The sequence below is a fragment of the Helicoverpa zea genome, chromosome 1 (assembly GCF_022581195.2).
Source record: "Helicoverpa zea isolate HzStark_Cry1AcR chromosome 1, ilHelZeax1.1, whole genome shotgun sequence".
In the NCBI taxonomy this organism is placed as follows: Eukaryota; Metazoa; Arthropoda; class Insecta; order Lepidoptera; family Noctuidae; genus Helicoverpa; species Helicoverpa zea.
This window is the reverse complement of record NC_061452.1, coordinates 10,989,845-11,003,059: the sequence shown is the minus strand read 5'-3', so window position 1 is coordinate 11,003,059 and position 13,215 is coordinate 10,989,845. Positions and strand designations below refer to the sequence as shown.

Below are 13,215 nucleotides of genomic sequence, written 5' to 3'. Positions count from 1 at the left end.
ACTAAAAAAGCGTTTTGAGTGAAGTTATTTTTTTAAGTTTTTATATCATACTGCCAGGATCATTATTGAAAACTTACCTTACTTATGTGAAAAAAGTAGATATTAAAGAGTTTTACATACCTAAGTTATAAAAGGTAAAATGTTAATTATTCACAATATACATATTTACATTAATTGAAAATAAAATAAAATAAACTTATATATATATATACAACTTAAAACTAATACAGTGCATCAAAAAATTGCTCCTCATCGCTGTCACTGGGTAATGTACCCAAAAGACTGGCAGCATTGTCACGTTGGATGGCAATGCTCAACCTCTGTGCGAAATAAAAGCCAGCCTTTGGGTCCCGGGAAGTGTCAACCAGGCGCTGGGAAATATCCCTGGCAAGAAGGTGCGCCCTCGGACCCCACGGCCCCAGAGTTTCAACCCCAAACGGCTCAAACATGTAATTGCCTATAAGGTTACTATATTTGCGCCGCTTGAGGTTCTCTGCTTGTGCAGCGGCGGAGCCAGCACAACATGCAGTTCCGGGAAGGTGAGATGGCGCAAGAGTGTCGACGCATGTCGCGTCCCACACTAAAGTCCTACCCACCTTCCACGGAAATAGCGACATGCCGTCTGGTCTCTTGCCATCGTCACGTGCCAAGCCATTTGGTTCGAGTACGGCTGGCACGCCGACGGCAACAAGAGCGCGACGGATCACGTCGTTTATGTTGGCATGTCGTGGTATGCGGCCGGCACTCCGGCTGCACGACAGGCCGTGGTGACCGAGGCTGTTGACAGCTTCCCCGCAGTGGCAGCGATGAGGAGAGCAGCATGGAGCACCTAGTCGGAGGCAAACGACGAGTCTGAAGGTGGTGTCATCAAACATGGTGCCTGTGTTTGAGGACGGAAGTGCAAGAAGCCATAGACCCGACTCCCATTCACCCACAGCCAGTAGGCGCGCTCGCTCTGCAGAAGTAATTGACGTATCGATTAAACTTTTCCGTATTACTCTGCAGAGCGGCTCATCCCACTGTCTCTGGGAGGACAGGTTGGCGGGTAAGTCGGTGTTCGGGCATGCGACTTTCCAAGCATTTAAAGCCTCAGTCAGGCTTGGCACCTCAAAATTGGCCAGTGTGGTGGGTAATATTTTCCTGATCAATTTCTCAGTGCCATGGACCGAGGAAATAAAGGCTGGTAAACTTACACTGGAAATTTTACGGACGCCAAGTCCTCCCATACGGATGGGAAGAGTCGCTTGAGACCAAGCTCTGTCGTCCAAGGCCACATTTAAAATGGATGATAGTGTATGTCGTATAATTTCGTCGATTTTGTCCAAAAGGCTGGTGTGCTTCCATAAATGGGAAGCACGCAAGTTATACGTAAATTTTGGTCCAAAACAGCAGTACCGTATGATGGTGATGGCTGCATGCATATTAATTTTGAGTAGCCTTTCCGAAACATTATTAAAATTTTGAATTTTCTTCTCAATAAAATCCGAAAATGAATCTTCCAGTATAGGCGATCCAAGGAGGCAAAGAGAACTTTGGTCTATCGGTTTAATTTCAGGAGCTATTGAGAGGAAATTTTGAAGAATAGTCTGTCTGTCAGTCGAGTCGGGTATAAAAAGTTCACATTTAGAAAGGTTGAGGTCGAGGCCAATGTCGTGGAATTTATCTTTTAGGAAAACTAAGTCATTAAGAACAGTATGTCTGTTGCCTCCCAGGGTCCCGTCGTCGAGATACCACACGTTAAATTCAGAATTTAGCTGCCGAATAATTGGGTTAATCGCCAAACTAAAAATCACAGGCCCGAGTGGATCACCTTGTTGACAGCCAACAGCGGATTCTAATAGGTTGTTCCGATATAATAATTTTGTTGGGTATCTATAGCATTGCCAAAGAAAACTGTAAATTTTGGGTATTTCTTTTTTGACTTCTGCCAGCAAGGTGTCCCTATTCACCGAGTTGAAGGCGTTCTTGATGTCAACCTTCAGGATGACATCTCCTTTCCCATGATTTAGATAGGTCGACAGGGCGTGTACGGCAGCCTCGCAGCCCCCTTTCGAGCCGTAACCTAGCTGCAGGGGCTGAAATTTGTCCGAAACTTCCTCACTACAAAATTTAGAGCAGATTTTGGCTACCATACGACGGTAAGTAGTCCCCACGGCAATTGGACGAATACCGCCATCCCTTTTGCGCAGAGCACATAGATTGGCTCCGTACAAAACGTCGATGACGGTTTCGTCCACCTTGCCGGAGAGCATAAGGTTGGTCAGGGCTGTAAGCTCCTTCAAGAGCGACTCACCTGCTTCCCCGGCGCTTGGGCAGGTGAGATCCTTTAGATGTTGCGGACTCAAGCCGTCGAGGCCGCCTGCAGAGCCGCATCTGAAGGAGCCTATGGCTGTGACCAGGTGTCGACCTGTAACTGTGAGGATATCTGTGTCCGGATCAGGAGGTTCGGGAAAAGAGAGGTCATCGGCAGGGGCAGGGTGTTTACTCTCCAGAGCGGAGAGTGTCTCTGGAGAACACGGCGCCACCACATCACTGCTGAAGAGAATTCTAGCAGCCCCCCGAATGTCACCTTCACTCAACTTTGATTCCACTAGGCGTGAAATATTTGAGCATCTTTGAGTCGGTAATTTAGTATCGAAATCTGTATGGCCTAAAGTTGTACAATTGTCTTTAATTTGTTTTGTTAGTGACTTTTTGTTTGCCAAACTTTTCTGAACATGCAGAATTCTATAGGGGAAGGTGAGCAATTCCTCCCAGGCACGTTGCGAGTTCTCTCGTGCAGCCAGGCGAACACAACCTGCCAAGTGTTGAGCAACCAGAGGCCTGGCTCCACGGGGAACCCGCTTTAATACTGGGACAGAATTTTTGAATTTCGATAGCTTTTGCCAAAAAGGATCGAGAGTTGGTGTAGTTGTGATAAGAGTTGGGTTTGGCGCGGTCACATTGGTAGGCCCTGTGCACTGGGATTTATGGACCTTCCCAATGTGTAGGGGAAAGTGGTATAAGATGGGGCCTTTAAGGAAAAGTTGCTGAAACACAAACAAAAAATTATTTTACGAAATAGAAACTTTAATTAAGAAACAATCAGTGTTAGTTCTCTTATATTCTAATCAACAATAACTCAAAAATTTAAATCTTCATATGAAAATATATTTTTTTTCAAAACTGTGTCTTGCCCCTTCTTGCCCCCGTCAATGGGGCAAGATGGGGTATGATTGTGGGGTACATCAAATCAATCACTGTCGCCACAATTGGGACAAATATGTACCGCCTCATCATCATCGTCTTCAACTCCTGCACATGGACAAAGCACCCATCTTCCACACAACTCACAAGTGATCCATCCTTCAGTAGATTGAGAAAACAAACCCTGACAGTATTAATATTCAGTATCCTCAGTGTCACTTTCAGATTCAACATTTTTTTTTGGCTCTATTTTTAGTTTTTTTGTTATTGGTTTTCTTTTGTCTTCTTATTTTGTGCTTTCGGTTTCTTACTTCTTTGTCTTTCTTCTAGTTTAGCTTTGTATGGAGATTCCGTAAGTATGGTACCGTGGTACCCCATTATGTCCCAAACGACTATTTACCAAACATTATTTTTTTGAGATTAGAAAACCAAAGCTACTCGATTGAAACATTGCTCATAAATTAGCAAAATATGTTAGGTTTACGAAAAAAATACCTCGACCGTCTTATTGTCATATATTTCACACAGTCACGTAGATCACTTAGTCGAAATATTAGATTAAAAGCGTCAAAATCAATAAATTACTTACGAAATCTCAATGCACGCACTTTCTGTCATGACACTTGCGGCACTGAATAACTTACTCAAAAGGCCATTAGATGACGTTAGTAGTAATTTCAAAGCATGTTTGGAACATTCTTTTTTTCGCAATTCCCATCTTACCCCACGACCCCATCTTATACCACTTTCCCCTACGCTCAAACCCCGCTTACCTTTAAAAAAGCGTGCCTGGGGGCATAGGGGACATCTCTTCACGGCATCCAGTGATACCGAAGATTGACCTTCACTTTCTTTCTAGTTATAAAATGAAATGCACATTTCAAAACAATAGATTGTTCTAGTTCTCAGTGATCTGAGCAACATACTCTTTTCTAGCAAAAAAAAATTCTAACAATAAAATGTCCTGGCAATACTGAAGGACTGAAGGCTGAAACCGGACCAGTAGATATAATAATGCCTGATGAAAAAATTTAAGTATCAATGGTTTTTAATAAAGCCCAAAAAGTAGGCCAAAATTTGATATCTGTAAAAAGAAGACAATTTGTGACTAACAATAAAATTATTTAATTAATTTTCAAACAAAACTAATATAAAATGTCAATGCTATTCCTATCCTTAAATTATTCAAAAATGACTGCTGACACAAAGGTTTTAATTATTATCTGCTGATTTTATTTGTTTTGCAAATTCACTGATCTCCTCTAAAAATGCCTGACGTTTCTGGGCCCTCAACAGATTCTCTTGCATGTGTTCCAATTGGTGTTGGCCTTCCATGAAGCCTTGTAGATTGTGAATGGTGCCACCACCCTCTCGGTGCTCTGTCACACGGTCTTGTGGGTAATTGTACGTCCGAATCTTCTCATTTCTGTTACTGGTGCCAATCTGTAAACAATTGCAAAGTTCTATTAAAAGGTTTTATCTTATTGGGGCAACATTCTACTTGAAGAATTTGAAATAGTTTAAAACACCTTGTGGTGCAGTTTCATCCTATTTGATTAAAATTAACAGTCAATATTCACATTAGCATTAATACTATAAATAGAAGACAAACCTGTGATTTCCTTTCATTGTTAATTTTTGATGTTTGCTCTTGTTGCTGCTTTTCAAGTAAAAGTGTTCTCAACTTTTGAATAGCAATCTCTTTATTTTTAATTTGTGATCTACCTTCTTGACACTCCACAACTGTACCCGTAGGAGTATGAATTATACGAACAGCACTGTCTGTGGTATTCACATGCTGGCCACCCGCACCACTTGCACGTTTAGTTTCAATGACCAGGTCTCTTTCTGGGATATTGGCTTCTACATCTGTTGGTTTCGGAAGTACTGCTACCGAGACAGTGCTTGTGTGAATACGTCCACCCTTCTCGGTACTAGGGATACGTTGTACACGGTGCACTCCAGCTTCAACTTTCATAAGTTCTGGCACGCCATGCCCGTCAATAAACATTGAGGCCTTTCTAGTACCTCCAATGTCTGATTCTTCAAGAGAAACAATGCAAACTTCCCAATTTTTATACTTGGCGTAGAGCTCATACATGTCGAACAGTTCTCGCGCAAACAACATAGCTTCTTGCCCGCCAGCGCCGGCCGTCACCTCCAGCAGTACCCCACCATCTGACAGCTGGGGCTCCAAGAGAATCGACTGCAACTCATTATCCACTTCTGTCATACGCTTCAAATATATCTGAGCTTCTTCTTTTATCATCTCCTTCATTTCGTCATCTTTCTCATTGCTCTGTTTTTTACTAAGCTCTTTGAGGTTTTCGATGTTGTCATACAAGGTGATCCGCTGCTCTAGCGCAGTTACAATTGGTTTTATCTCAAACAACCGCCTGGCCTCTTCTGGCGTTCTTTTTAGCTTGATGAGTAGTTTTTCATGCTCCAACATCACATTTTTTAAGTAAACCTGGACAGCAGGATCTGATAAGTTGACACCGTTTTGTGAACTACATCTTCGAAATAAAGTGAGCTTTTCAGCGGCGAATAGAGACCGTGAAAATAATATTCTTGTAAGTGACATAATGTAATTGAATGAATCAAAATTTATTTATCCACTGTTCGACTGTTGTGTTTATGTCCGACTTGATATACACTAAAATGCAATCTTTCAGGGAACTGTAAAATTACACTATTTTGAATCGGTTTATTTGTTATAGGTTATAATTTGATAGAACAGCTGATCTGACATTTGACATTACATTGATTACAAGGATAGCTTTAAACTTTGTTCATAACTAGCCAATCTATAATTTTTTTTCGTTATAATAATTATTTGAGCAGCTTTTTTAATATTTCATTGTAAATAATTAGCTTCAAGTTTTAAAATATTTATTTAATTAGAAATACATATTTCGCCAAACGAGAACGAGTATTTCCACATGCTGCCATCTGTTGCCGAATAGAAGTTTCGTCCTAGAAGAAATACAATAGGCACAGCCATTTGATTTTGGGTCCAATTTTTTTTTGCTTATTATCGAAAACGCTAGCCGGCCCCATCCTGGAGTTTAACGACACTTGCGTAATTATCTCATAATGTAATATCATAATCTTGTACCCTATTAATTTTAATGTCACTTTATGTTATAAAAAGTTCTTTAATTAAATAATAATGATACAATATATCAGAATATATCATAATAATATAGCCAATGCCATATTTTATTTCTTACAAGTTTCCACCTGCGATCGCGTAGGAGCAAAAATTGATATTTATGCTATGAAAAACTTTGCTATTCTCTGTTTTAAATAAGTGCCTATTCATGTAGTTAGACCATGGTTTGTTTTGATGTTTACCGTCTACCATACCAATTAACTAAAATCCTTGGAAATGCTTCTTAATGGAAATATCGGAGATTACTTGTCACAAGACGGTTTTTCAGAAAAATTACTGATTTCCTCCAAGAATGCTTGACGCTTGTACTCCCTCAAAAGATTTTGCTGCATCTGTTCCAGTTTGTAATCCCCTTCCATGAAAGCTTGAAGTCTATGAATCGTGCCACCACCCTCACGGTGCTCTGTTACTTGATCTTGTGGGAAATTATATGTTCGAATTGTATCATTTATTTTAATAGCATCCATCTGAAATTAAGGTGATCTCATTAGGTAATTAATTGTATCGTCGTCAAAAAAACTTAATCAACCTTATTTTTCACAAAATCTATACCTTTGGTCTTCCTTCAATCTTCAGTTCCTGTTGTTCCTTATTTAACAAAAGAGTCTTTAATGCTTCAATAGCAATGTCTTTATTCTTCGTCTTTGACCGTTTCTCACTACATTCTACTACTATTCCGGTTGGCGTATGAACGACACGTACACCATTGCGTGTAGCAGTCTTATTACTCGATTTGTATTCAATTGCCAAGTCTCGTTTGGAAATATCTGCTTCCATATTACTTGGTTTAGAGAAAACTGATACTAAAACAGTGCTTGTCTGGATAAGGCCACCCCTTTCTGTCGTCGGAATCCTTTGTACACGATGTGCACCAGCCTCTATTCTCATCAATTCTGGCGCACCAACACCTTCAATAAACATTAAAGCCTTCAGAATACCTCCAATGTCTGACTTTTCGATAGACACAATGCGAATATCCCAATCTTTATACTTTGCATATCGTTCATACATTTCAAATACGTCTCGCGCAAATAACATTGCTTCGTGTCCTCCTTCGCCAGCCTTTAACTCCACCAGCACGGCGCCTTCTGTCAACTGCGGCTCCAATAAAATCGACTGTAACTCACGATCGACGTCTGACATACGCTTCAAATATATCTGCGCTTCTTCTTTTATCATTTTTTTCATATCCTCGTCGTCCTTGCTTTTTTGTTTACTAATAAGATCTTGAAGAGACTCGATGTTTTCATACAACGTTATTCGGTGCTGTAAGACATTGACAATTGGCTTGATTTCAAAAAAGCGTTTTGATTCTTCAGGTGTCCTTTTCATTTTAGTGTACAGCTCTTCATGTTCAAACAGAAGCTTTTTAAAGTAAGCCTGTACAGCAACGTCGGACAAGTTAAAATCATTCTGTGGGCTATAATATCTTCTAGTGAGTGACACGAAACTTTTTACTTTCAAAATCTGCCGACCGAGTGAAATTCTTAAGGGAAGCATTTGTGTAATCCAATAAAGCACTTATAAAAGCTTGAACGGTGAAATGAGAAAAATCACATCTCACTATTTTAACTGACAAAAAGCCGTAGACCGTTTATAAATTGTCAATCTTTTGATGTCAGTACTAAAAGCGGGAGCCGGAATATTTATGAAACCTTATTACTCGATCGTTGTATGAATACTTGATTAAAATTATCACAAAATTAATATAATTCAGATTAATTTTAGGAAAGTAAAAACGTTTATTTATTTTTACAGCCTCAGCCCGAAATCGGCCATCTGTTGTCGAGTAGCATAACTAATCGTAAACTTTAGTTCTGCGACTGAGTAATAGATGGCGTATGTGTAGAACAGACCAGAATGAATGTGGAAATGGATTTACACAGGAAAATAATGGAATTATGTATAGGTAAGCTTTTTATTGTCTTTTCGGAACATTTTTAGTCTTGATCTATTTGATAGAAGTGGCCAGGCAGATGACTTTGGATAAATACCAAAGTCATCTGACTGGCTAGCCCTTTCTGAATTACCTAAGTACATATGTACCTACCTACCTATACTGGGTTCTGCTTCCAACAGTTTCCTTTACGTTGATCTCAAGAATTGGAAACAAACTCGTGCACTCGTACTTAAGACCTTCGAGAGGCAGGTTTTATACATAGGCTACCATTTTCCGCCGACAATAGAGGTGTACAAAAGTAGAAGTCTACTTAGTGATAACAGTGGTCGGTGCTGTGTGTCCTTTCCCTTATAGCATAATCATTTAGCTTTTATTCGGATATTTCGACTTTTAAAGAGTCTCCATAGTCCTGCCCTTCGTTTAAAAGCCATTCATGACGACTTAAACTCATTCTTGTCGAGTACTTTTTGTTTCTTCGCATCAGGAAGTAGTTACCTAAGTAGGTATCTACCTAATATATGAAGGTAGGTTTTTTGGAAGGATACGAGGATAAAATCTGCGGTATCCAATCTTTCGAAAGACTGGATTAGACTTAATTTCGTAGTAGATACATTTAGGCAAGTAGGTAAACAAGATAAAACCATATTGTTTTGGGGGTACAAAAAAACTTGGACAAGTGCGAGTTGGACTCGCTCACCGAGGATTCTGTGCGATAGATTACCGATAGATCAATAACCAATCGAAATTTTACCGAAATACCTACTCTTGATAAACGGACAGCCGGACAACAAAGTGATTCTATAAAGGTAGGTACCATTTCTCCCTTTTGACGTACGGAACCCTAAAAATGCAATTAAAATTCGAAGCTAAACAACAACGAGGAAATTACACATGGTGTAACCGTCTGACCACATTGAAATTGCTCTTCTGTCTGAAGCTTCCTGTGTCAATTGTTATGGATGGTCAGAACCCCTGAATGGTTGCATTCCAAACATATTCCAGACACGATTACCACATCGACCGCAGCGATGCGCCTATTGATAGAATTATTAGGAGGCTCAAAGGGAGTTTCCTCTAGTAACCGCAAGGACGTCACTTCTGCGTTATTGTAGGTTGTTACGCGCATGGTGTTATTAGTACTAATGACGACGGACAGACGGACGGTGCAACCACACCGAGCTTCCTTTGTTTCGTCGGCTGTGGTGGAAATTATGGCATGTTGCAGTCAGAAACAGTTATCATTAACTAAAATGACTTGTTTGCTACTTTGTCTGAAATTGAGCATTCACCTGTAACTGATGCGGCGACTGAAGATTTATGAACATTTTACTTGCAGGTAGGTAATATAGGCTAGCCCCCACGGGATTTAGGTACAGCCTAGTTTATCACATAAAAAAATAATATTCATCCAGTTTTTTTTTTTTATTTAGCCTATGCTGTCCCACTGCTGGGCAAAGGCCTCCCCTATAGCCTTACATCTTTCCCTATCGGTCGCTGTTTCTATTGTTGTTGTTTATCCATTCAGTATATGTAAGATGTTGGGTGACTTTAGATGTGAAAATAAAACAGTAAAAACCATTAATACTCTACAAAAATAGAATACAAAATACTTCGATGTTGCGTAACATGTTTATCCGGCACCCATAAAGTAGGTACTATAATCGCGGTAGTCAACCGTAGTTTGCTCAAACGGCATTGAATTAAATTGATAGCAGTGTAAGCGATAATGTTAGCTAATGCAACATAATTACAAGCGAGCTCCCGTACCTACCAACAAGCATATTATATTCAATGTATTCGTGCATGTGTATGTAGACACACACATGTATGAAGCTAATTAAAATTACTTACCATGCGTATGTGTGAGAGTGGGTTTCAAGATCTAAAATTGTTCACGTTGCATTTGGTAGCTCAAAAGCAAAGCTATGTGTACCTATACGTAAGTATATTTTCAATAAAAATATATGATTCTAAATGATGGCCCTTCGCGTTCTTAAATTATTAAAGAGAAATTATTTTAAAAACCAAGTTCTTGCTGATTTTTGTCTGTAGGTAGGTATGTGCCGGTTATGATGTCTTATGATTTTTCAGTCTTGCGTTATTTATTTATTCTGCTAAGTCCACACGTCGCCAATCCCAACAATTACCTAAAACCTAGGTACATCGAATTATTATTTTAAACAAGAGCTAAACATTTTTTAGTCTGTTGTATTACCTCAAGTACCATAGTGTAACCAAATTTACCAAATGTTAACAATGGTGAGCAACAAACTATTCGTATCAATTTCGCGTAAAGCACCAAATCCAAGTGTTACCAACGTGCAAATATTTCATCTAGAGTAAGTAATTGAGCAAATTGGCTCGCACTTTATTTCCGGAGGGTTCCGGCACATTTGACGGGAGAAAAGCAACATTCCCGCTCCCAGTAAATATTGGTTCACTAAATTCACAATAAGGGTATAACCTCCATGGAAACCATCGAACGATTTACGCGAATACCCTTTACAGTTTTGATAAGCCACAATTTTGTTTTATGACCAGTTGAGGAGCTATAAAGGATGGTCGTTATAATTTTTTATGTTTTCAATATTTCTTAAGTATTTTTAATAAATACTAACGAACGATTGCGAGTTTTTCTGTGCTAAGATTCCCGCGAATTTAGCTGTACCTGGCAGCGACGGATGTGATATATCCGGCACTAAAACTGAGGCATACTGCCTTCTTAAGCTCAAGCTTTTTTATAGGTTTTGAATAATGGGCTGCCGGTTTGTAGGTACTATGCTAGAAAGACCGTATTCTAGTCTTTTAAGAAATGCTGTAATGAGAATGTGTCGCAAATCGAATTACCCCGCGCATTTCCGGACGCCGCCAAACTCGCGTTCCCGCTCGTTTCCTAGAATAGACGGAAGGGGCGGGACGTTCGTAGTTTACGCGAATGCGCGCCGACGCGCCACGAACGCGCAGCGACGGGCGCGCCGACATCTTGTTTTTTTTTAGTACTTCAGTAGACGCAGGAGCCGCGCGCGATAAGCATCGATCGCATGTATTGCTAGATCCGCCGCGCGTGCCCTCACAAAGGTTCCTCTACGAAAGATGGCGTCCCAACTTTAGGGCCTTATACCTACTCTAGTTGGTGTTAAGTATAAACAATTGGTGTAATTATTGTTCGTGTACGTGTTTGAGTACCATAGTGTCCGTTTAAAATGCCGCGAACGCGCCAACGGCAATCACTCAATGGCTCGCACGCCGAAGACCTCAACGACAGCGTCACCATGTCTCGCGACAACTTTACCGCACTGCTGACGACTATCCAGCAGTCTAACGCGGATATGTGCGAGCGCATGCTGCAACGCCTGTCCGCGACGGCGTCCACCCCGACCGCATCACCGGCACCAACGCCGAGCGCGGCAGAGAGGACCGGCAACTTCGCTCGATGCACGTCGAGATTCTCCGGATCGGCGAAGGAAAACGTGGAAACGTTCATCGACGCCATTGAGGCATATAAAGAGTGCACCAATATTTATGACGATGTGGCCATAAAAGGCATGTCCATGCTGCTGACAGACGACGCAGCGACCTGGTGGCAGAGCATTCGTTCCGAAGTTTCGTCGTGGAATGACGTAATAAAATACCTACGCGACGCATACGGAGATCGCCGCCCCGAGTACAAAATATACCGAGAATTGTTTAGAATCGAACAGGCCGAGGATGTTCGAACAGACATTTTCATAGCGAAGAGCCGAGCGCTGTTATCGCGCCTACCATCGGGCGACCTATCATTGAAGGTGCAGCTCGATATGGTTTACGGCCTACTTCATCGCAAAATTCGAAAACGCTTACGTCGCGAAGAGTTTAATAATTTCTCTGAACTTCTGAATAAATCGAGAATTATCGAAGAAACTATCGCCGAGTCAACAAAGAGCGAAGCGCTCTACTCCGCACCACCGAAAAACACTGCGGCCAAACAGCCCGCAATGTACAGCAATGCACGCGCCGAGCCGCACGGAGCACCCGCAGCGCGACGCAACGAAGGCGGCGGAGGCCCGCTTCAAGCGCCCGCGCGCCCTCTCCCCGCGCGCCTGCGCTCCCCTCGCGACGAGACAGCGCCGACGCCGCGCGAGCCGCGCGCGCCGCGCCCTCCGCCCGAGCGAGCGCCCGCCTCCACAACACGTCAGGAGCAGACGCATACGTCATCACCGGCGTCATCGAGACCTGCATCGCGGCCATTCTGCGTGTCCTGCAGAAGATTCGGACACCGAAAGGAACAGTGCCGTAAGTCAACAGGCACAGGTGGGTCAGCTGCTCAGACTAATAATAATCCGGTGTCGTGTTATCAGTGCGGTACACAAAATGTGACTCGTGAAAACTGTAAACAATGCAACAACGAACAAAGTTTTTATAGCATTGCCCCGCGATGTGTTTCTTATTCTAAATCAACGCAACAGTCGAATCATAATATAAGTAATAAGAGTTACGTTGCAAATTGTATAGAGTCGACGTCGCATTCGAACATATTTTCTAATAATAATTGTGTTCAACAGAATAGCGGGTCATGTGATAGTCCGCGCATAAACGAGCAACCATCTAAACAAAAATTAGATTCGCGTTATTTACGTAAACAAAATAGTACGTGCTCAACTAATAACTTAAAACTAAATAAAGAGTTTGCGGACGTTCACTTGACCAGCAACGTGGTGAAATGTTACCACGAATATGTTACGAAGAATAATAGCAAGGATAACACGATTATTGATAACGCTCATTGTGAATTAGGGTGCAAGCGCCAATTATCTACCATTGTACCGAAAAACATTTTATGTTGCGATGACGCCGACGACGACTATTCTTCGCATTATTTTAATATGTGTAATGACGCCCGCGATATAGAGGGGTGTAACCAATATGCTTGTAATTTGTTTAGTGATTCTTTTTGTTCTTGCAATTGTTTTAAGCA

The 13,215-nt window shown here is 41.3% G+C and overlaps 2 protein-coding genes across 2 annotated transcripts; both read right to left on the bottom strand.

The window, feature by feature from the left end:
• Window positions 1-4,287: 4,287 nt before the first annotated feature.
• LOC124632393 (peptide chain release factor 1-like, mitochondrial) lies at window positions 4,288-5,943 on the bottom strand. The gene is made up of 2 exons (XM_047167222.1): window positions 4,799-5,943; window positions 4,288-4,629 (listed from the first exon to the last, which is right to left on the bottom strand). Exons 1-2 carry the CDS (start codon window positions 5,768-5,770, stop codon window positions 4,399-4,401), a joined length of 1,203 nt encoding a protein of 400 aa, XP_047023178.1. The 5' UTR covers window positions 5,771-5,943; the 3' UTR covers window positions 4,288-4,398.
• Window positions 5,944-6,603: 660 nt separating this feature from the next.
• LOC124646370 (peptide chain release factor 1-like) lies at window positions 6,604-7,861 on the bottom strand. Its single transcript, XM_047186508.1, has 2 exons — window positions 6,914-7,861; window positions 6,604-6,828 (listed from the first exon to the last, which is right to left on the bottom strand). The coding sequence occupies exons 1-2, from the start codon at window positions 7,859-7,861 to the stop codon at window positions 6,604-6,606; spliced, it is 1,173 nt and encodes a 390-aa protein (XP_047042464.1).
• Window positions 7,862-13,215: the final 5,354 nt, after the last annotated feature.